A 22,125-nucleotide genomic window follows, 5' to 3' on the forward strand; every position below is an offset into this window, starting at 1 on the left:
AGTGGTCACCTTGTTTGACTCCCAGCCATAATGTGAAAGGTTCGAGTCCCAATGTTGTCGGCCTACATGTAGGCATCCCTGAGCAGAAGGCCTAACCCTCCTCAATCATTAAATATGAATATTCACTGGAAGTCCTTTTGGATAAAAGTCTCTGCTCAAAGACTATTTCAAGCGCTTCATTCAGGTTTATAAAGAATACATTATCCCACAGTAACCTGGGCCCAGTTTCAGGCTCTCATAATAGTACTATTCTTATTGTATTATTTAGTCATTTAGCATACTTTTTTTATTAAGATGCATCAATAAGCAGATTTGATATTGGCATTTTGCTCAATAAGCTAGTCTGTGGACACTGGGATTCAAACCCTGAACCTCTTGCCTGGGGGCCAAACTCCCGACCAACAACTGAACCACTAGTCTCTCCCTTTCAGTCTGTGGAAATCTGGATGCAGGTATTTTTTAGAAACTGACATAAATAAATTCCAAGCTGTGTGAACACCCTGTAGGAGACTAAATGAACACAGCAGAGTTGGCGTTTACAGGCAGCGTTTACCAAGCTTCTTCAACGAGACAAAAGGGTGCACAGGATTCTTACAGAGACTTTCCCGTTGTGGAACGTAACAACAAAGGATTTTTATGTCCCTAATTAACAAGAAGATATGCATGACTTCAGTATCAGACATCTTCGACACGGTCACAATACAAATATTACTGACATGCTGACTAAACCAATTACTAATTAAGTTCCGCGCTTACAACACTATCCTTTCAATTTGAGAGAGGAGGAGAGCTACCGGTGAAGGCTTTTGTGTGGGATTCATACCAAGAAGACCTTTTGAGTTTACTAGTAGTAAAGTGAAAAAGCTTCTTCATCATTTGTTCTATTATTATTATTACGATTCCTTTTTCCGTGATACTAAGCATCGAGCACGATGAGCTCACCAGACAGACAGAAAGATACGAGCGTACGTGGGTACGAGTTTGACCCCAGCACCGAACTGGACCAGGGCACAGGAAGAGAATCTTGTCCACGGAGCAGTTTTGTCTTTATTTTGATGGCGATAAAGCCCTCTGACCCCCGGGGCCTTGGACACAGGCGTCAAGAAGTCACTGAGAAACTTCCGCATGAAACCTCATTCAGCAAAAAAAACAAACCCAATACTAGCCGGGTTAGTCACATGACGTGGTCAAGTCACACGAGGTATGCATGTTTTGCATTCCAGCCTTTACAGCCACTACATCACCATCCAGATCTACACACACCTGAGGCCGGACCTGTGTGTGTGTGTGTGTGTGTGTGTGTGTGTGTGTGTGTGTGTGTGTGTGTGTGTGTGTGTGTGTGTGTGTGTGTGTGTGTGTGTGTGTGGGGGGGGGGGGGGGGGGGGTCGTTAGCTGGTGCGCGGACACTTGGAACAAGGCTCATATAATCCCCAAGTAAGCACACGAAGCCACGTCCACATGAAAGAAAGCACGACGCCCGCTGAGCGCAGGGACCTGTGAATGTTCTCAGATTTCCACATCTCTGTGACGTCATATGCTGGTAGGGTGTGTGCGGCGGTGTGTGTACGGCCCCCACTGCTCGTGAGTCAGGGCAACGGGAATACCTGTCTTGAGAAACCAGCTGTGGTTTGTAAATATTCGAACCCTCTCACACACGTACACAGGTTTTCTAATGCATGCTTGGGACTGTCCTCACGTGACCGGGTTGCAGCTCGGTCGGTCCCTAGCCCCCACAGCCAGCGCACCTCTCCCCTTCCATGTCGCGCAAAGGAGGAGGAAGACAACAGTAGTGGACGCACAGCTTAGAGGAGTTTGCGTAATACTTTGACGGTAATTTCAGAGTCCGCTTCTCTGATTGGCTAGTGTTGTTTGTTTGTTTGTGGCAAATACTCTAACGGCTGAAACACTACAACATCACGAGGAAGACCATGTGTACAGACAACACACTTTTTTTGAATTGTGTTTTTTACTTGATTTTCTTTTGGGGTTATTTTGCAAGTCATATGGAGAAGTTGCGGTTTCAGGTCATTCTGAAACGGTCTGTTTGCAGCAGGGCATCCGTGTACAGAAGAGACTTTCATTGATATCAAACACTCTCGCAACATCTAACATCACATTTCTTTGATGCCTTCTCATCGGGCTACAGGAATAGCTGCTGTGCTGAGAAGCAAGAACCGTTACCGTTGAAGTTCCCCAAAAGAAGTCACAAGGTCAAAATAAAACTCAAACATCATCATCAACATTCAACAACAACAACATGCTGTGTGACATGAGTTTATGACTTTGTTGAGGTTTGGTTTGTGATCAGGCAAACGGAGGAAGTTTATGTATCGTATAAAACAGGACATCACCAGTGTCTCCTGTTCAACTGTGCTCTGCTCAACTGTACATTATTCGGTCTCCCTTATGGCCTCATGGTAGTAAAACAACGCCTCAGAAAGATGGACCCAGAACGCTCACTACTGCGCTGCTACCGACCGTAGGTTAAGTTATCCTCAAACAGGTGTTGGAGGACAACTTGGCTTCTTACAGTCTTGACATTACACCAAATACTTGAAAGAAATGTTGACTAAATTTCACAAACAAAAAAGGTGTTTTGTGTGAATATTAGCACCTTGCGAATCGATCTAGATTTCTCCATCTGACGTGCATTTCATTCAGGAATTGTGTTGTTGTTCAGTGACCATTTGGATGGAGAAAGCGCTTATCTCAATACCGTTTTAACCTTTGGGCACTGGTGTACTTCAGCCAAACGTAGCCTATAGGCTGCTCTACGTCATCCCGTCCCCCCTAACCCCAAATATGGGGGGCGCTGTAGACCTACCTGACTGAGTATATCTGCCGGGATGTCATCCTGGTGTGGGACGTGCAGGCCTCCATTGATCTCCTGTTTGGTGACACTCTGTGAGTCGCTCATCTGATGGGGAACGAGACAGGCCAGCGGTTGGGTTACAGAGCTAGTCCCCACACACTGTAGGATTGACAGTCTCTTCCAATGAATGACCGACGTGCTACATTCATTTGGAATATAGAAATAGGTCTACATGGATCAGTGAGGCAGAACCTGTTCCACTAGATTTATAAGACACATATGCCTACACTGGCCTCTACACTAGACACATTTGTGGAGCGTTAGGGGAATGGAAGATTACGGCAGTGGAAGCTGTCCCTGGGCCCCTTTTCGTCACTCAGATGAGCACATTACTACTCTCGATTGTGACATTTCATGGGGAAACTGTCATGGGAGAAAAAGGGTAATATAATGATTCACTCTGGCTAGAATATTTACTAGTAGCCTGATGACACACACTCCTTCTCACAATATTGATATGAACTTAAAGATGGAAAGCGTTGGAAAAAAAAAGAAACTCCAATAGGATGCCGCGGTGGCTTACTATAAATTAACTGAAACACACAAGACACGGTCCCTGTATGACCTGCAGGTTTCAGGGATTGACACACCTTCTAGTCACCATCGAAAGTATCTCTCAGCTGTTGAATATGAAGATGAAGCCCAAAACAATCGCAGAAGAAACAACGACTTGAATAGCCGATAGGCCTATCACCTTAATTGAAGCAAACTTAAAACTTCGAGAGCGATGTCAATAAAGAGCGAGTGAAGGATGTGACTCACCTCGGTGTGCGCGGAATTGCGGTTGTGGATGCTGTGGAGATCTACCAAACGGGTTTTATTCAGACAGTGCACAGCGAACACACCCACTTCGGTAAAGTGAGTCGGCGGCGATAGGTATTTATTCTCTCACTATGTGTCTGTCTATTGCCAAACGACTGCAGCAGCCCTACCTGTGTGCGGCCCAGTCTACTGTAGGATCTCCTCAAAGTAGGCTGCGTAAACCGCGGTGGGTTGCGCGCATTACGCAAGACGGAATTGCGCATGTAGTTCCTAATTGTACAACTCTTTGTCTTCTTCTTGTTCAACCCTTTACACGGGCATGGCCTACACATCGGCCGAGTCAATGCAATGGGACATTGTGCCATGAAACAGTTGCCACATGATCGTTGTTGAGTTGAAAGACGTGGATGGCTGAAGTCAGGTCTGTCGAAAGGCAAACTTTCACACTGAAACACGGAGCGGCTTTTTTTTGCCTCTCATTGCACAAAGGTGGTCCTACTGTAAAAGAAATGCGTAACTTTGTTTTAAATAACAAATACAAAAATTAACTCAAATAAAGGGTTTGAGTACCAAGGTATTTCAGTGTGAACTGATAATTACTTGAAATAAAGGTGGAAACTTCTGAACACTAAATATTTTACATCACGGGGTCACATCGCAATTAACGCTTTCATTTTGGGAGAATATGGCTGTTAGGCCTGTTTTTGGGGACATGGTTGTTCGGACAGCGTCACTCATGCGAGACCTGGCAAAACATTCTTCACAATATTCTATATATGAAAACGTATTTTTGAATTCAGTGGCTGTGCTGTGAGGCGTTTTCACTCACTGGACACTGCTGCTAACATGCCCCATTAGATACACTGATGGATGGATGGATGATATCGAGGGATGGGTAGAGAGAGAGAGAGAGAGAGGGGGGGGGGGGGGAGAGAGAGCGGGAGAGAGAGAAATGGATATAGATAAATGGATAGAGAGAGAGAGAGAGAGCTGGGATAGAGAGGGAGAGATGAAAAGAGGAAGAGAGAAAGAGGAAGAGAGATGGATACATGGATAGAAAGATCTGGTCTTTCACTTGCTCTCTTTATCTACCCATATGAAAGCCGACTACACTGAAAAAAACAAATCATTTTATTTGCATTCAAATCTCCCCAAGCTCTCCCCCCCCCCCCCCCCCCCCGCTCTCTCTCCCTCCTGCTCTTTTTCTCTCTCCCCCTCTCTTGTATTCTTCTCCATTCCTTCCTTCTCATACCCCGAGAGAGAGCGAGAGAGAGAGAGCGCGAGAGAGAGAGAGAGCTGCCCAGATTATAGCGCATTACACACACACACGTTTAAGAGCGTTTTAATAAATAAAAGGCATTATTTGTACACAAAATCGAATGTTGGCATTATATGTTACGCAGTCCATGACATGAACACCCAGACATAAAGACACAAAACGATCCGCCCCACCCACACACAGACACTCCCCAACGGCCAGCCCAAACCCTGAGGACGACCCCGACCCGGTGACCCCGTGACCCGGTGACCCGGGTCAGACCTCGCGTTGTGAACACACAGAGCCTCCTCTTCAGAACCCCCACCCCCCCCCCACAATCGTAAAAGAGCTTCGTTAGTACATCCTGTAAAAAAAGTCTTTTAAATCAGTGCTGGGCGCAATTGGTTCAAAGTTCATCTGCGTTTGAATTTCCGTTTCAATCCTCCTCCTCTTCCTCCTCCTCCTGCTGCTCCTCCTGCTCCTCTTCCTCGGCGGCCCCGGGGCCTCTGGCCGGGCTCCCGGGGGGCGTTCTGCCTCCTGAAGTCCACCAGGGAGTCCGAGGCCTCGGAGATGGACTTGAAGGCCCTGATGGGGGAGTCACTGACCCTGAACGTGGCCGACTGGCCGCTGCTGCTGCTGCCGCCGCCTCCTTCCTCCGACTCCTCCTCCTCCTCCTCGTCCTCCTCCTCTTCGTCGTCGTTGCTCAGGTCGATCACCTCTCTGGAGGAGAGGAGAGGAAGACGAAATGCGCTTTAGTGCGCTGCACTGCGTACGTTTCATTTGAGACGGCTACCCGCACAGATTCCCGGGGACCACTCCCCTCCGTGGAACCTCTGGTGCGCCTCCGGGAATATAAAAAAAAAAAAAATGGGGTTCTTGTGAATCTCCCATGAAATAATAAATAGACAACAGAGCATCTTCAGCGGAGACCTCTAGGTTCTCCGGCAAGAGAAGGTCAGACCAACCTACAGGCTGACGGTCACTGCGTTTGTAACGGACCAGAGACAGCGATTCTGCAGCCCGGGCAAAGCAATTAGTACTCGAAACTTAAGGGAGTCCCTAAAGAGACGTGTGTGTGCTGTGTATATTGGAATGACCCACTTAAAGCGGTAACATTACGCCACCAGGTGTGTGAGTGTGATTATTAGCCATTCCAAAAGCCGAAAATCTGCCCTTTCTTGTGCCTTAGTGACATCACAAGTGGTTGTGTCCACCGAGACGTATGATGGATGGATGAGTAACGTTTTCTACAGTCCACTGAGTCTGGCGTCAAAACTACTGGATGGACACGCCCACTAGTGATGTCACCAAGGGACAGGGAAGGGCACATTTTCAAACGGCTTGCAACGGCTAATCACACTCAGGCGTAATATCACCCCTTAAAATTCGACACATACCACCTAAAGGATCTGTGCTTGAGTGGCTTCTGTGTGACTTGAGTGAATTCTTCTTTTAAGTTTTGAAAATGCACCCACACAGGCCGAAACGTTTTTTTTTTTTTTGTTTCTGCTATGTGGGCTCGGAATCTGTGTGCAGGGACCTTGAGACGGGTACAGCTAGAGAAATGATAGATACAAGACTATTCCGGTAAGTTATTAGCAACACTAGAACTGTTTGAGGTATGCACTGGACACTCCTCAAACCGCCTGCCCATAACCATGTACAGAACAAGCTGCCTCCTACTGCTTCACTCATTACCAGGCCTTGAGAACAACACGCTTCCACTGCTTAGGTTCAGGGCACTAAAACAGAGCTGGACGCTTTGTTCCCTAACCAGCACACTGTGTCGGCGAGACTCTTGTTATTAACTGATTAATAAATGATTAATCAATTCTTAAATGATTTTTTTAAATAATGATATCGGTAAAATATTTGAATGGCATGCCAGGACTCAGAGCAGGCCAGTGGACGGTGACCCTCGGGTGTGGTTCCACTCTCTAGCCCCAGAACGCCTCCACTGCCTGGGCAGCTGATGGAGGCAGGAGGAGGAGGGGGGGGGGCCTCACCAGCCTACACGGCCCCTGAAGAGAACCTTCTCTAGGGGCCCGACCAACCAGGCCGGTTTCTGATATCAAATTGTTCACCGCCTCATAAACTAAACTAAAACAGAGTTGATGTTGACTTACAAAGTTACAAACACAAATTCCATCTCTTATAATCAGTTGAATTTTTCTTCGATGGTCACTATTGCCCTTCGGCGTGAAGGACGGGCGTTGCGTGTAGGGAGAGACCCTAGCCGTTTCTCAATTCGCGTTCTCGTGTGTTCTCGTGTACTTGCGTTCTCGGTAAACGTCATCAGTGGTGGCCCCAAGCACTGTTCCAATTCCAAGTACGCGAGAACCGTCGTAAAACCCGTGTGTGTTCTCGATGCGTTCTCGATGAGGCCGTTCTACCGAGGACGCATCGGAGGTGACTCGTGTGGACTTGGGACCGTTAAATATCCCAGGATGCATCATCGAGTCCGCTGCTGTTCCGATTGCAGAGTGCGTACTCGCGTTCTCGGAAGTCTGTACTTGAAAGTCCGGACTTGCCAAGTACGGACTTCCAAGTCCGTGAGTACGTAGTACTTGGTATTGAGAAACGGCTCCTGTGTTCAGTGCTCACGGCACTGATCTATAGGACCTACCTGGGTGCACAGGGGAGCTTGGACACGGACGGACCACCTGGTAAAACGACGACGAACAAAAACACAAGAGGAGAGCAGTCAGCAGGAATCAATACAGACTGGGTCACACACACACACACACACACACACACACACACACACACACACACACACACACACACACACACACACACACACACACACACACACACACACACACACACACACACACACACACACACACACACTACCTGGAGGTCTGCGCTCGGTCGTCTCCAGGGCTGACAGCAGGTCTCCCTTCTGGGTGGACGGAGAGAAAGAGAGAAACACATGAAGACAACGACCCCAGCTCTGCATGCTTATGATGCCATCACAGCTCACCAGGTGAGCTGTGATGGCCCCCCCCCCCGCTGTGACTACCCCTGGGAGGAGGGGGGCCCTCCTCAGGTGTCAGCTCTGGTAGTCAGGGGAGTGCTCCCTGAGGACTAAGGGTTGGGGGGGGCTGCTGTTGATCAACAACAGGGGATGTACCGTATATAGTGCATCAATGTGTAAGGATCAATAATTACCTGGAACTTAGCCACTTTATACTTTACACTTTTTTATAATTTATATTTCATACTGTTTATACCGTCTATTTGTTGTTGTTTGTTCTGCTTGTCTTGTCTTATCCTTACTTCAGCATTTTCCCTACTTCTGTTGTATTAGTACTTTGTATTCTTATTGTATTTTATTTATTTTTTATCCTGTGTTTTTCTACTGCTGCTGGTGCAACAAACTAATTTCTCCTACCTACGGGGGGGATGAATAAAGTCGTATTGTATCGTAATATCCAACGGGGCCTGTGAAGCCCTTTGAGACTAAGGGGCTACTGGAGTCATGTGACCGCCCGCTGCCTGCCTGCATCTCCCCACGATCAACTCCTTTAATTCTGCATCTCTCTGAATGAAATCAAAACACTCTGCCGTCAGGAGGAGTCCTGCTATGAATGAACCACTTCTCATCAGCCATGCAAAAAAAAAAAAATCAGACGGAGGGCGGGGCGTTACGGGCGAGGCGGTGCGGGCGCGCTGCCTCTGGATGCAGCTCTCCGTGTGGCGCGAGTACTCGGCCAGCGGGACCGACTTGTGGCAGACGTAGCACTTCTCCCTCGCCTGGGGCGCCCTGTGGGGGGACAGCATGGGTGGGTCAGCCTCACTGTGGACCCACTGTAGACCACTGTAGACTCACTGTAGACCACTGTAGACCACTGTAGACCACTGTAGCCTCACTGTAGACCACTGTAGCCTCACTGTGTCGGAGGTGACGGGGGGGGGGGGGGGGTACTTACGGGGCGTGGCCTGACGGATCACCGCGTTCTTCCGTCGCGAGGGATTTCAGAGCCCGCCTCTTGCTCGGCCTATGGGACACTGGGAGAACGAGAGTACACACACACACACACACACACACACACACACACACACACACACACACACACACACACACACACAGTAAAAGGTATAAGTTTGTGAAACTTTAATGGTTTCTTGTAACCAAACAATTGTGGGCGGGCCAGAGAAGTGTTTATAGTGCAATCAGGCATTTACTAGACGACAGGCAACACTATAGTATTGTTTTAGATTTTTATAGGCGTTGTTTGGCTCAATATTTAGAATGTAGACTGTCATTAACATGACTCACGGATGGGCTGTATCCGTGAGTCCGAGAGATACAATAGAGATACAATAAAGAAACGAGAGATACAATAAAGAAATGTCTTTTGCAACTATCTTAATACTACTACCCTGCATTATTCCACCGGCTTTGTGCCCAGGATCAAAACCAACCAGGCCTTTTTTTTACCATTTCCTTTATCTTTTATGTGGCAATACAGCTCATAAAAGGCCAACGGCCACCCATTTTGCACTTGTCTTCTCTTTTTGCACTATGTTTGCACTATGTTTGTTTGTTGTTTGTTTTTGCACCAACACATTAAAAATAATTCCTTGCATGTGTAAACATACTTGGCAATAAATAAGATTCTGATTTTTGGCGTGCGACCACTCCCTTAGCGGAGCAGGCCGACGTGACGAGCGGGCGGTCCAGGGCGATGGAATGAGAACAGCCTGGTAATCAGGAACGTATACCGCATCATCACAACAGGTCAGAGAGTAACGCACGCTGTGACTCTGGCCCGCAGAGTGACCAGCTCGGCCATAATTTCCGCCAGGAGGAACTCTGCACGCACAGATACATCAAAGAACATTGTATATTTATATAAAGACTATTTCAAAGTGTATTTTAAGCCCGGAAAACGATTGTTATAATCACTGCGGTTTATGTGTCCTTCCGTTTTGAAGATGAGTCTCAGGGCCCAACCTAACCCGGCATTGACGATATCAACGGCACACAATTATTTTAACAGCGAAACCGGAATTATTTTCACCCGCCGAATAGTCAAATCTATTTTCCAGTTTATTTTGTAACCTGTTGGGACGTCCTCATTTGCATACGGCGTTCCGAACCCCGGTCCCTAGCCACGGCGTCCCGTCACATGACGTCGGGCGGGTTAGTCACCTGGCGAATCCTCCTCCGGGCACTCCACCACCTCCTGCTCGCCGTCACAGAAGGCGGCGTGCATCTCGATCTCGGACGCGGGGAAGGCGCCCTGGCAGATGGGACAGTCCACGCTGGAGGCCGCCTCGGGCCCCGCCCCCTTCCTCTCCTCCTCTGTGCCTGCAGCTCCCCGCGTCTCCTCCTCCTCCTCCTCCTGCTCCTGCTGCTGCTCCTCCTCCTGCTCTCTGCTGGGTGTCATGACGGCAGGCTGCTCGGAGGCGCCCCCCGCTGGAGGAAACAGGGAGAGACCAGACCGGAACATTCTGTTAGATTCTGTTGGCAGTGGAAGCCTTGTTGCGTCACTTCACAGTGAACCACTTTGAGTGGAATCGAGGAGCAGGACATTGAACAGAAGAACACAACAATAAAAAAACAGCTTTTGAGCTTTTGCGTTTCTTTTCAGATAGTTGATCGGTTTAAAATTTGTTATTAGTTACCAAGTGCATTATTTTCTTTGTTTAACCATTCAGTGCATACAGAGAGGAGTGAGGTTCACATAAATACATAAATGATGTCAAAGTCTCAGTTTGTAAGATTGCGTGCGTCGCAGTCAGACTGCTGAAGGCGGGCTAGCGTTCGTGAGCTACCTGCTACTAGAATGATGAACGTTTTTGGTCTTTTGAAACCCTGAGAATGTATCTCTGACATCAGCCAACCCTTGAGCATTTCCCCTCCTGCTCACCATCTCCACACACCTGATCACGATCCTAACTAATTGGGGTCTTCCCATTGGCCAGTGCCTGCTCAGCTGGCTTGAGCCTTCTCGTTGGCTTCTTAAAGGGACAGTACCCCATCCGCCGCCACGCATATTCGAAGCACAGAAGTTACAACAAGATATTCACTCTTGAATTTGATTCGATTCATTGGGATGGTATTCATTCAAGGCAAACTGAGAGTTTGAAGGGCAGAGGCTAGGGACATAATAATTAGTTATACATCTAGGGTTTCTAAATTGTGGTATCACGTCACATGAGCACATCATGTGATTCTAAGGTGTGGCATAATCTGACGAGTAATCAAGTAATTTTGCGTTCATATTTAACCTGACTGTCGACATTCCCCGCGGATAATGGTCTCACGTCAACATTATAGTAAAACGATTGTGTGAAAAACATACCAGAGATACCGTGGCTTGCTTGAATGCTTTGTGCCTTCTTATCAACATCTGTGAAATGTTTAGTATTTATAAGGTCATAGGACGGAGACGCAATCGCCCCAGGCACCACACTGTCCTGGCTTGTATGGTTGTAGGGCGGGGGCAGGGGCAACAATAGGTTGATCAAGAGGAAGATCCAACACTCGGGGTGTTTATGAGCAAGGCAGCTCTGACCCTTGCTGTACTGCCCCCTTAAAAAAAGATGGCGCTTATTCCAACAAATCAACGTTAGGCCTCCTCACAGCTTGGAGAAAGCCAGAGATATCGAATCAACTTCCGTGCAAACAGAAGCCGCCAAACGATGGCTGTACTGGGCAGAACTGTGAGTGGGGGGGGGGGGGGATTTCTGAACAAACGTGAAATACGACATGAAATACAAGACCTTCTGGCCTGAGGCTGCAAGAGTCAGACGCCTCGGCTCCGGGACGGCATTTGATGTCATTTCATATTCACATAAAACAAAATGGCGTCCTGCTACAGTGACGGAGAGGTTACCAGCACTGAATCACGTGTCAGTGTTTTATTAACCTACCGTCTCCCTCCTCCTCCTCTTCCTCTTTCTTGTTGAGGTCCTGTGTGGGAGTCTCTTCCTCCTCCTCCTCCTCCTCCTCCTCCTCCTCCTCCCTGCTGCGGGGGAGACTCTGGATCTGGAGTAGGGAGGGGCTGTCGGGTTGAGTCTGTTGTCACAAAAAGGAGTTCCGGTTACTCCCTCAGTTTCTTTCCATTAATCTGCACGGCCACTCAATTTATTCCACTCACTAATGGCCACACTGCAAAGCTTCTCAAGAACAAAACCCAAGCCCACCCCCCCCCCCCCCCCCCCGAAGTCCATCCGTCAAGAGGATCTATGTCTACAAATCCTTTTGTGAGGTTCACTTTTTGCTCCTAAAATATTCATATGACATGTCTCTGAAATGTCACGGCTATAGCTGCATTTACAACGCCAGCCACTAGAGGCTGCCAAAGGGAAAACCTTATTGCTGTTCACCAGCAGAGTGCACTAACTTGCTTATTTCACTACGGCGTTGTGATGTTTCCCCACGGCCATCAGTAGAGGTTTGTGTCTAATCGTTAAGCCCTTGTGGTTTGCAGGTTGTGAAATCGACACGGCCGTTGGCAACACGTCCGTCATGACGACCGTAAACCTCAACAGTTCCTGCTCTACACCTCAACGGCCATTAAGGGACGTGTCAGAGCATTTTTTTTATGTTTCCCCCACATGACAAAATATTTTATATGGAGATAAGATAAGACTTTATTGATCGCCAGAGAAAAAATAAATGCATTCCAATAAAATACAAAATATTCAATACAATAGACGAAAGACTGACATGTAAATATAAAAAACGAACAAACTAATGTACATGAAGTGCAAAAGGTGCGTTATTTCAAGTTCATGAGTTCAGGTAATTGAAGGGTCCAAAGTGGGTCAATCTAATTTAAATACGGGTACAGAAGTAACTTGACTCTACGTCGCCTGGCTCGCCGCGCTACGGCGGCGGCGGCCACGTTCAGCAGCGAGCGAGTTTGCGCCAACAACGGCTCAACAGCTGCTCCCTGCAACTCTGGCTTCAGATCGCATGCGATGTTAAGGCCAATTTTACACCGCAGACGTTTCAGACGCGTTTTTTTAGTCGGCCTTCAGACGTCCGACTTCAGCCAGAGATAGAATCCATTCAGACCAGTGCACTGATTCACACCGGCAGCGTTCTACGCCCGGCTCACGGCCCCGACCAAAGCTTATAACTTTACGCTTCGCTTCTGTCTTCAAGCGTTTCTGAAGCGTCTCGGTGATGATGTTATCCGATGAATCTTGAAAATATAGCGAAATAAACGGCGGCGGTGTGAACTGATACGCCTGCGTTACGCTCACGTCTCTCTCTCTCGCCTGCGGTGTAAATTCCCCTTTACACGGCAGCCATGAGGCGCGTCATGTCATGAGACCACGCGGTGGCCGCTGCGTCTTACCTCCTGTCCTGCGGCGGTGCCCATCACCAGATCCGGAGTCTCGTCGCCGCTGAGCTGCGTCTCTTTAGTTCCAAAGGGCACAAGGTTTTGGTTGAATAAACGCGTCGCGCTGACACAACACAAACTACAGAATGAGTATCCAGAGTCACTGGGAGCGTGATGATATAATTCACGTTAAAAACGGCTGAATACAACAGATACATCTGAACAGACTAATTGGATTCTGCGGGATGTGTTTTTCATAACCGATTGATCTTGAGTAGGCTGATGGCCGAGAGATCCTGGAATAAGAACGACGACACGCAGAAACGTTTGTGACACGGCGCTGCTGCCTTCCTGCTAGGGCCGCTGGTCAATATTGAAATCACGATTATTCAAAAGGTTTTTTTTTTTGAGTTTGAAAACATGCTGCATTTATTCAGCATTTTTCTCCGAAAAAAAACAAAAAACACTTTGTAACCGAGAACTTTGAAAAAATACACAAAATGTTCAAATCGAAAATGTTCTAATCTAAAATAATGTTCAAATATGAATCCAGACGTTCTTCTATAAAACATTAAATGAATAAAATATAGTTTAAAAAATAAATAAAAATAAAAAATCGTTTCAACTCGATTATAATAGTTTGGAGATCATTTGACCCAAAACTCTAAATCGCGATCAAAACTCGATGAATTGCCCAGCCCTACTTCCCGCGCTGCACACAGGCCGGGCCGCAGTACCTGGACACACGTCACATCCCACCACGTCCAGGTCCTCCTCTCCCTCCTCCACGGGCTCCTCCACCGCCTCCTGCTGCTCCACCTCCTCCACCCGACCTCCTCCGTCCTCGTCCTCGTCCTTGGACGGCTTCACCCCGGACGCCCGCCTTCTGGAGCGGAGGCCCGGCCGGCCCAAACTGTTTCAACAAACCCAAATCAAAACAGAAACAACTTTATTGACACCTTGTGTATGTACGGTTTGGTTATGGATACATCTAAACACCCTGAACAGATTTCAGAGGAGGAACAGCTTTGTTATGGTTGTAGTTTCTGTGCCATGAATTGCCGCTCCACATTTCATATCGAAATGCATTCGAGTGGATATGGAGTTATTATTTGTGCGCTAGTTGTGAGTCCAGCTATAGACCTCTGAAGAATAAGTCCCGCCTCCGAGGCTCCCGGTTCCCTCGGTCAAAACGTGACGCAGCTTTTACTTCTCCGCCACCTACAGAGTTTGTTATGTACGATCGTTCAAAAAAACCCTGTGTTATTCCCCCGTAGACATTTGACCGAGGGAACCGGGAGGCGGGACCTATTCTTCAGGGGGGGGGGGGGTCTATAGCTGCATTAAACGGTACACCAAAAAAAAAATCATACAGGATCAATTATCATGACCATTCGAAAGTAGGTTCTACCTGATGGTGGGGATCAGTTCGGGTGAGTCCTCCGGGGGTTCCTACGGTGACAGAGTAGATTTGTTTCAACAAAAGAGCAAGACAAGTTTTATTTTGCACGCATTCGACCCAAGACAGCTGGAACCCGACGGGCTACCTCGGGTCTGGGGGTGATTCCGTCGCCCCACTCTGCCTTCCTCAGCAGGCCTCTCTGAGCGCTCTTCAGGCTCTTCTCGTACACCTCCATCTGGGCCAGGATGACCTGGGGGGGATCGGGTAGCAGCAGAACGCCAGCGGGGGGGGGGGGGGGGGGGGTTAATCACAGCCAGGTTGAAGCAGCTCAGAGCCACGACGACGCGGGACAGGTCGGGGCAGTAAGTAAGCGGCAAGGACACGTAGGGATGATGGACGCAAAAAAGTACAGATGGAGGAGAAAGGGAACCGCTTCCTGTTTCATCATCATCATCTTCATTCACCCGTTTTGACCAGCTTTAAAGCAGTATGTATCTTGCTGGGACCTGGCTAGTCCATTCAGAAGCTCATCCATGTTTACTAGGCATGGGCAAAATGATTCTTTTCCGGGAATCAGTTCTTTCAGTTCCCTTCACTATCACAAATTGTTCGTTTGATTCGTTCGTTCAGTTTGTTAAGTCATATGGTCAGTTACGTCATTTGGCAGGGCATCTCAGGTGTCTGGCCACACCGCTTTGCTTTTAAATATGAGGTACGCCCGCAAACGGAGCCTTTAAAACCACCAGAAGGTCTCAGACGGTGACGGTGCTCGGGAAAACAGCTAATTTCTGTAACAATAGCCAACGACGCCGCTCGAGCATTACACGTGTGGTTTGAGAACGTTTTAGACTCAATCAATATGAAGTTGAGGGGAGACGAAGCTCTGTTCGTTTGTATCTTTTATTTACCATATTGATTGAGTGACCATATTTTTATTTTATGTAAAAAAAAAAAGGAATCAGTTCTCTTATTTTTGGGAATCAGTTCTCGTCATTCACCTTCGGGATTCGTTTGTTCTGACCGAATCGTTCGCGAATCGCCCATGCCTAATGTTTACCAGCTTTAAAGCAGTACGTATCTGCTAGGACCTGGCTAGTTCCTGGAGGAGCCGGGGCGGTCTGCCCACCTGTGTGTATCTGTCCGGGTCCAGGCCCTGGGGACAGAAGGGCACCCCCCAGTAGTAGTGCACCAACGGCTCCCCTCCCCTGGGCACCTCTGGGAGGGCGGGGGCCCGGCTGGGGGGCTCCTGGGTGTGGGAGGGCCCCGGCCCAGACTGAGGGACCTGCGGACAGGTGGTGGTGGCGCCGGTGTCCGAACCAGTCGCCGCCACAGCTCTGGAGGGGGGGACGGGACTCAACCTCAGACGCTTCGGACTGGGAACAGAGCAAAAAACAAAAAGGAAAAATGAACCGGTAATTTTGACCCCCGACAAAATATATTTAGTGCCTTCATCGCCACTAAGGGCATTTGCTCATGCACCCATCCATCCTCACCCACGTTATCGTTATCGGCTTTATTAGTGTTAGTGTTAGTGTTAAAACATGAGTGCATTCCGTGCACACGAGAGCATGATTGCTTTACACGTGATGATCAATACCCAAATACAAGGCGAGATCTTGGAATCTGGACAAACCATGTGGGGAAAAAAGGTTTTACATTCACAGACTAGAGTTTACTTTAAGGCACCACTATAAACATTCTGCAAACTGCAGAGGGCGCCGGTTACAAAAGGCATTCCGACTTGCAATCCTGTGTTATAAGATATTGATTAAAAAAACAAACATGCATCAGTCGATATTTGTAATAAGTGGGGAAATAGTGTGTGTGACTTTGTGTGTAATTAGGTTGGTCTTGCATGGCAGGGGCAATGCGGTTTTACAGAAGTAAGAACAAGAGCGAGGGCCCAGATCCAGTCAGCTCTCCGTCAGCAGTGTGCGTTTCCCTACCTGTGGCTGGAGGTCGCTGGCAGGGCCGACCCTCTGTGTTCAGGGGACCACTTGCGGTCCTCGGCCTGCTGCAGGCGGCTCTCCCCTGGGAAGACGGGACTGGGATACCCCTCTGACTGCTGGGGAAGCCGGGAGACGGTGGATGGTCCTCATTTATACAGCGCTTTCATGCAAAGCACTTTACAGTGTCGACTGACATTCACCCGTTCACGCACACATTCACACATCGAGTCAGCCACGCAGGGGCGACAGCCAAGCTCGTCAGGAGCAATTAGGGTGAGGGCGTCTCGCTTAGGGGACACCACGACACTCACAGCTAGGAAGTGAGGAGCCGGGGATCGAACCAGCGACCTTCCGGTTACCAGCCAACCCGCTCTACCTCCTGAGCTGATGCCGCCCCCAGATGTGGATGTTGGCATGAGGCAGCATTTGATGCCAGGGGTTGTTTTAAAATTTCACAGTAGTCAGAAGCTGGGACAAGTGTAGTGTAATCTCACTAATAACCAAACTGGAGAGCTCGTTTACCACCAGGTCTTCCTCGTTGTCCGACCAACGTAAGGTCATGTCACTGGTCATCTTCATCATCATCATCTCTGGGATGGACTCTTCATCGTTCTTGGCGTACTTCTTTTTAACGGCTAAAATCAGGAGGAATAAAATCAACACATCAGTCATCAATCATCATCATCATGATGAGCTGAAACACGGCGGATCCAGCAGAGCAACACTGATTGAACAGATGAGGATGGGGGTGGCCATCAACACAAAGGTCTCATCGTTCTATGAATGAATAAAGACAAGACGTTTACCGGGGGCAACTGTTGGGGGCTTGCTCACAGGGTCCCCGGACGTGGATCCAGACTCCTCGTCCTTGTGGTTCAGCCCGTTTGTCTGCAGTCAAAACAGAACAAAACACAACACACACCTTGGTGGAAGGGTACGAACCCGATCGGTGAATGACGGAAGACTTTATGAACACTGGTTGGGATGAGATGGAATCACATTATCAATTGTAACATCCAGGCCTATGACAAAATGGATTTAAATATAATAAACGGGTCTGCACGGGTCTCATTTTTCCCCACCCCAAGAGAACGCAAAGCCAGATGATGTTGCAGTGGGGGGAATAGAAAATATCTGATAGGATGGGTACACATACATCTGAGATGGGAGATTAAATCATTAGTGAATCATCGTGCGAGGATCTGGTGAAGATGCTGCAGAAGATGCAACTTCAAACCATGCACTTATGGTCGGGGCCAATCACAGTTCTAAACAAGCCGTCAGTCACCGGGGGCTCTTCACAACATTCTCAACGGTATACACTCCTAGTCAACAGCAATGCCTCCGATTGTCCGTATAAGCAGCTCATAAAATAGAGTCCATTCACCTGCAGCCCCACAAATGGTCACGTGAACCAGGCCTCGCGTTGCACTTACCCTCTGAAGGCACCGCGGTGGCTGTCGGCTCTCCTTATTAGAAATGGCAGAAGCGGGCCGTGAACGGGCAGAGTGACTGTCCTGGCTGCTGGCTGACTCCTGGCCTATTGTAACCGGAAGAATGCTACTTTTCTCTGTCCTGGTACCGCCGAATACTGGACTGGTCCTCCCGAATACCGGACTGGTTCCACCAAGTACAGGGCTGCACCGGCCAGATCCAGACACTGGCAGACTAGTCTTGCCAAATCGTGGGCTTTCCTCTCTAGAATCTGGGCTGGTCTCTCCACTTACTTCCCCGCTCTTTCCAACTAGTGGACTAGTCTTCTCAGAGCGGCCGTCTCTCGACATGTCTTTGGCCTCTCCAGGCCTCTCCTTCCCCGTGGAGGCTGGACATTTTGGGAACATCAGACCTTTAGACAGCGTGCTAGCCTGCGTTGAGACCACCCTGCCAAATACAGGACTCTTCGGTGCGATGCTGGTGTGATCCAGAGCCTTTGTGGACTCAACCCTGCCAAATACAGGACTCTTTGTGCTGGAGTCATCCAAAGCCTTTGTGGATTCGACCCTGCCAAATACAGGACTCTTAGGACAGTTAAAACGTGGATTCATCTCTCCAATTTCTTCCATGTCCGGATCTGAACAGTCAGTACTTTTTGGGAACGTCGGCTTCTTGGAATCCCTTACATTGTCCGAGTGTGTTGCGCTGCCTGGAAAGGTGGGGCTCTTGGACGGGGAGGGCAGAGATGTCTGGGTCGAGGTCAGACTCTGCTGAGAGCACAAGACAAACCCAGAGGTTCTGCAGGTCTTCAGAGTCCCCGGACTCAACCTGGGCAGGTGAACGTGGAGTTTGCTGGCCGAGGAAGACGGTTTGAAGGTTTTAGGGAGCTGGCAGGGATCAGTCTGGGAGGAAGAAAAGTCTTGGAGATTCATCCGGGTTGAATGGGATTCGTACAAACACGAAGACATTAGAGAGAAATTACACAGTGGCAGAGGCCTGAGTTACACATGTCATTTGAATGGGACTTTTGTGATTAAATGTTGGATCTCCAATCGAAAAAGACATTAATATCTACTACTAAACTACTACTACTAAAATATAACTATTACACTAGCTTCCTCCTGGTACCGTGCCAACAACTGTTCTCATGCACTGAAGTGCCATTTCTGTTCCTACGCATGCAGAGTGGCTTTAACGATGAGGACAGAACAAGACCCCATCCCCCTGGGCAGTTCACAGTGGGAAGTCTGCGTTCCAAAGCGTCTCCACGGAGACGCTTTGGAACGCATCCAAGGTTCAAATCCCCAAAGTTGCCAAGACACATCCAAGTCTGGTATCATTATTATTATTATAATAATAATTAAACAGTTTTAATTTAAATACAGTGTATATTTGTTCCTGAAAGCCCATGGTGTTTAGATTAGGTGAGGTAATGATGAGCGATTGGCTGACCTGAGAGCAGAGCGGCTCCGGTGTGGAGCTCTGGGAGCAGATCTTCTGGGTCTGAGGGAGGTCCTGCCTCTCCAGGAGCAGAGCGCCGTCTTCCCTCTTCCGTTTTCTCTTGCTGTGCCTGTGATTCCCCGCGCCTCTCGGGTCTAGGGGACACGGCGGGAAAACCAAAAAGACGGCGGCGTGGTTTGTTACAGAAGGATCTCGGGTGACACGGACGTAGGCCCCCCCGGGGGGGCGGCATGGCGGAACGTATCGTCAGTTGCCCGTGACGGCCCTCTTGTTGGTGTACTTACCGTGTTCGGCACTCGGTTCCGACTCCGGCGTCGGTTCTTCTTCAACCAGCATCACGTCCCCCTCGCACACCGCGGCTGGGTAGGCCAGTTTCCGCCTGGGGGGGAGTTTCGGCGAGGGGTCCGTGTTGCCGTGGTATCTTTGGCTTGGAGGCGAGGCACAGGGCTGGGTCTGACTGGACATCTGGAGAGGGAGACGACACGAGGATGAGGTCGCTTGAGGCCATGACCATCGTTCAACCATGAGCCTGCACAGTAAGCAATGAGTTCAACGGGAATGGTTGTTCCCATTCGAGGTTCGAGGTAAACGATGGTCTAGCGGTTAAGGGGCTGGACCAATAACAATCACATGATTGTAGGATCGAATCCCACCCCGAGACCGATGTGGTGCCCCTTGAGCAAGGCACCTGGAATACCCCCCATGGCTCCCGAGTGCCTCTCCTGTGGCGGCACGCTGCTCCGAGTGTAGTACTAGTAATACTAGTACTAGTACTAGTAATAGTAGTACTCGCGGATGGGTTAAATGCAGAGAAAGAATTTCCCCAAGGGGACTAATAAAGTATAGATTATTATTATTATTAGTAGTAAACGCCACACGATTCACAAGTTACTATTCTTTCGAGGCCACCAGAGCGTGAACAATGTAATCGACGGGCACACTGGGAGCAGCCGGAGGTCGTTCACTGTGATAAGGCGAGCGCTGAGTTCGTACACTTTCTTTCAAGGCTTCCGTCATGGCCTCTTCCTCCTGCTGCCGTTTGGCAGCAGCGATGCTGGCTTCCTGTTCGCTCAGTCGCAGCGCCAGGTCCATCATCTCCTCCTCGGTCATCTCTGAGGGTCAAAGGTCAGGTCAAAGGTCAACTACAAATATGTGACTTGGCCGCCTGCTAAAATTGCCTTCTGTGGAAGCCCATGAACGCAACACTCGATATGCCACTCCATCCTTAATGACTAGTCTGGAGCTTATATCCTGAATTATCCAACACACTGAAATACTGTAGAAGGATTTTGAGTTTCAAATGGTAGTAATTAACACCAAGGCTAAGTATGCAAGGTCCAATGTGGATTTAATACAACCCTAAGTGGACGTCACAATATTGACTCATGTGAACGCAGATGACAGATTGCTGTAACTAGCATTCGTTTTCCATGATTACCTTCTATGAACAGTTTTCCGTTAATTATTCAACCTTTATATTTTAACATGATCTTGATTATGTCAACGCTACAGCCAGCGTTGTGTGTTATAGTTATTTTGATGCACAGTGTCAGTGCACAGGTTCGTTACCTTTCGGCTTTGCTTTAACAACCCTTTCACGCCTGCGAGACAACGACATGGAGGAATGGGGAAGCTCTTCTGGAAACATCTAGGAGTGAGGGCAAAAAGGCTTTTACTTTGAACACCAAATGGAGTATAACTTATTAGATAGTTAATAGTAGACTAATATACCCCAAAGGGAAATTCACAAAGAACGGGATACTGTTTAACAACATCAAAAAGTCATGTTTGTTTTGCTTTGTTGATTCCAGAAATAAATAACGTTGCCCAAAATGATCGATCATAACTTAGTGCGTTATAGGGTTAAGGCTGCTACAGTTGTTGCTTTTAGCTCTGGTGTGTTGTGAATGAATGTGCCTTTAGTAGAATATAGTAAGGTCTTGCATTACAGTGACGACTCATCACTTCTTTCACCTCCTCGTCCGTGTCTTCTACTTCAACACAGTCCCCATCTCCCCCGGAGGATAAGGCACTGGAAGTCTTGACCACTTGCTTTCTAGGAGACATGTTGTTCTTTTTTTTTTTATAACGTTGACCTAAAGAGAGAGAAAGAAATACGCACGTGGTTTAGAAAGTTTAAAACAGGCACTTTTTAAGAGATAGATGTTGACATTTGCAAGTATTTTTCTTTTAAACCTAGAGTTCGAAAAAAATCGAACCACTGCAGCCGATTTTAAAGTAGATGTACAACATATTAAATTTAATTTCAATATGCATACATCAGCGACAGTGTGTAGGGGTGTTACACCGTTCTGCGTCATACCATTACTGCGATGAATTGGTTGTTAAATCGGTTACCCCCCGCCCCCCCCACAGTCAATGTGTTGTTGATACGTTCACCAAAAAAAGTTGAGTTGCATTTGCTTACTCTCTTCACACAGCCATGTTGGTTCCTATCGGTCACGTGACCCCCAGCCTGTGCTGCTGGCGCGTTCCTCTGCGTCACCTACTGGCGTGCGCGTACTTCTTCTTCTGTATTGTTTTTTGACGTTTGGCAAACGTTTAGATGCATAACCGCCATCTACTGGTATGGAGTGTGGAATAAATAACAACCTCCCCACTAAAAAAATATAATAATAATAATAATAATATTAATAATAATAATACTTTAAATAATT

The 22,125-nt window shown here is 48.1% G+C and overlaps 1 protein-coding gene across 1 annotated transcript; it reads right to left on the minus strand.

Annotated features, from left to right (window-relative positions):
- Window positions 1-5,216: 5,216 nt before the first annotated feature.
- On the minus strand, window positions 5,217-21,924 carry uimc1 (ubiquitin interaction motif containing 1). Its single transcript, XM_084474354.1, has 22 exons — window positions 21,876-21,924; window positions 21,422-21,543; window positions 21,017-21,095; window positions 20,441-20,559; window positions 19,732-19,912; window positions 19,439-19,581; window positions 17,989-18,888; window positions 17,359-17,440; window positions 17,075-17,187; window positions 16,550-16,668; window positions 15,730-15,976; window positions 14,749-14,853; window positions 14,613-14,653; window positions 13,939-14,114; window positions 13,217-13,278; window positions 11,781-11,925; window positions 10,054-10,320; window positions 8,828-8,906; window positions 8,547-8,661; window positions 7,746-7,797; window positions 7,519-7,555; window positions 5,217-5,612 (listed from the first exon to the last, which is right to left on the minus strand). The coding sequence occupies exons 2-22, from the start codon at window positions 21,512-21,514 to the stop codon at window positions 5,306-5,308; spliced, it is 3,462 nt and encodes a 1,153-aa protein (XP_084330480.1). The 5' UTR covers window positions 21,515-21,543; window positions 21,876-21,924; the 3' UTR covers window positions 5,217-5,305.
- Between the last annotated feature and the right edge of the window lie 201 nt (window positions 21,925-22,125).

Source organism: Micromesistius poutassou (genome assembly GCF_964030765.1).
Source record: "Micromesistius poutassou genome assembly, chromosome: 10".
NCBI lineage: Eukaryota > Metazoa > Chordata > Actinopteri > Gadiformes > Gadidae > Micromesistius > Micromesistius poutassou.

Coding starts and splice junctions, on each gene's coding strand:
- uimc1 (XM_084474354.1), bottom strand. CDS start 21,514: ATGTCTCCTAGAAAGCAAGTGGTCAAGACTTCCAGTGCCTTATCCTCC. Junction 16,669..17,074: donor ACAACGAGGAAGACCTGGTG/GTAAACGAGCTC, acceptor CGGCTTCCCCAG/CAGTCAGAGGGGTATCCCAG. Junction 14,654..14,748: donor GAATCACCCCCAGACCCGAG/GTAGCCCGTCGG, acceptor CTGTCACCGTAG/GAACCCCCGGAGGACTCACC.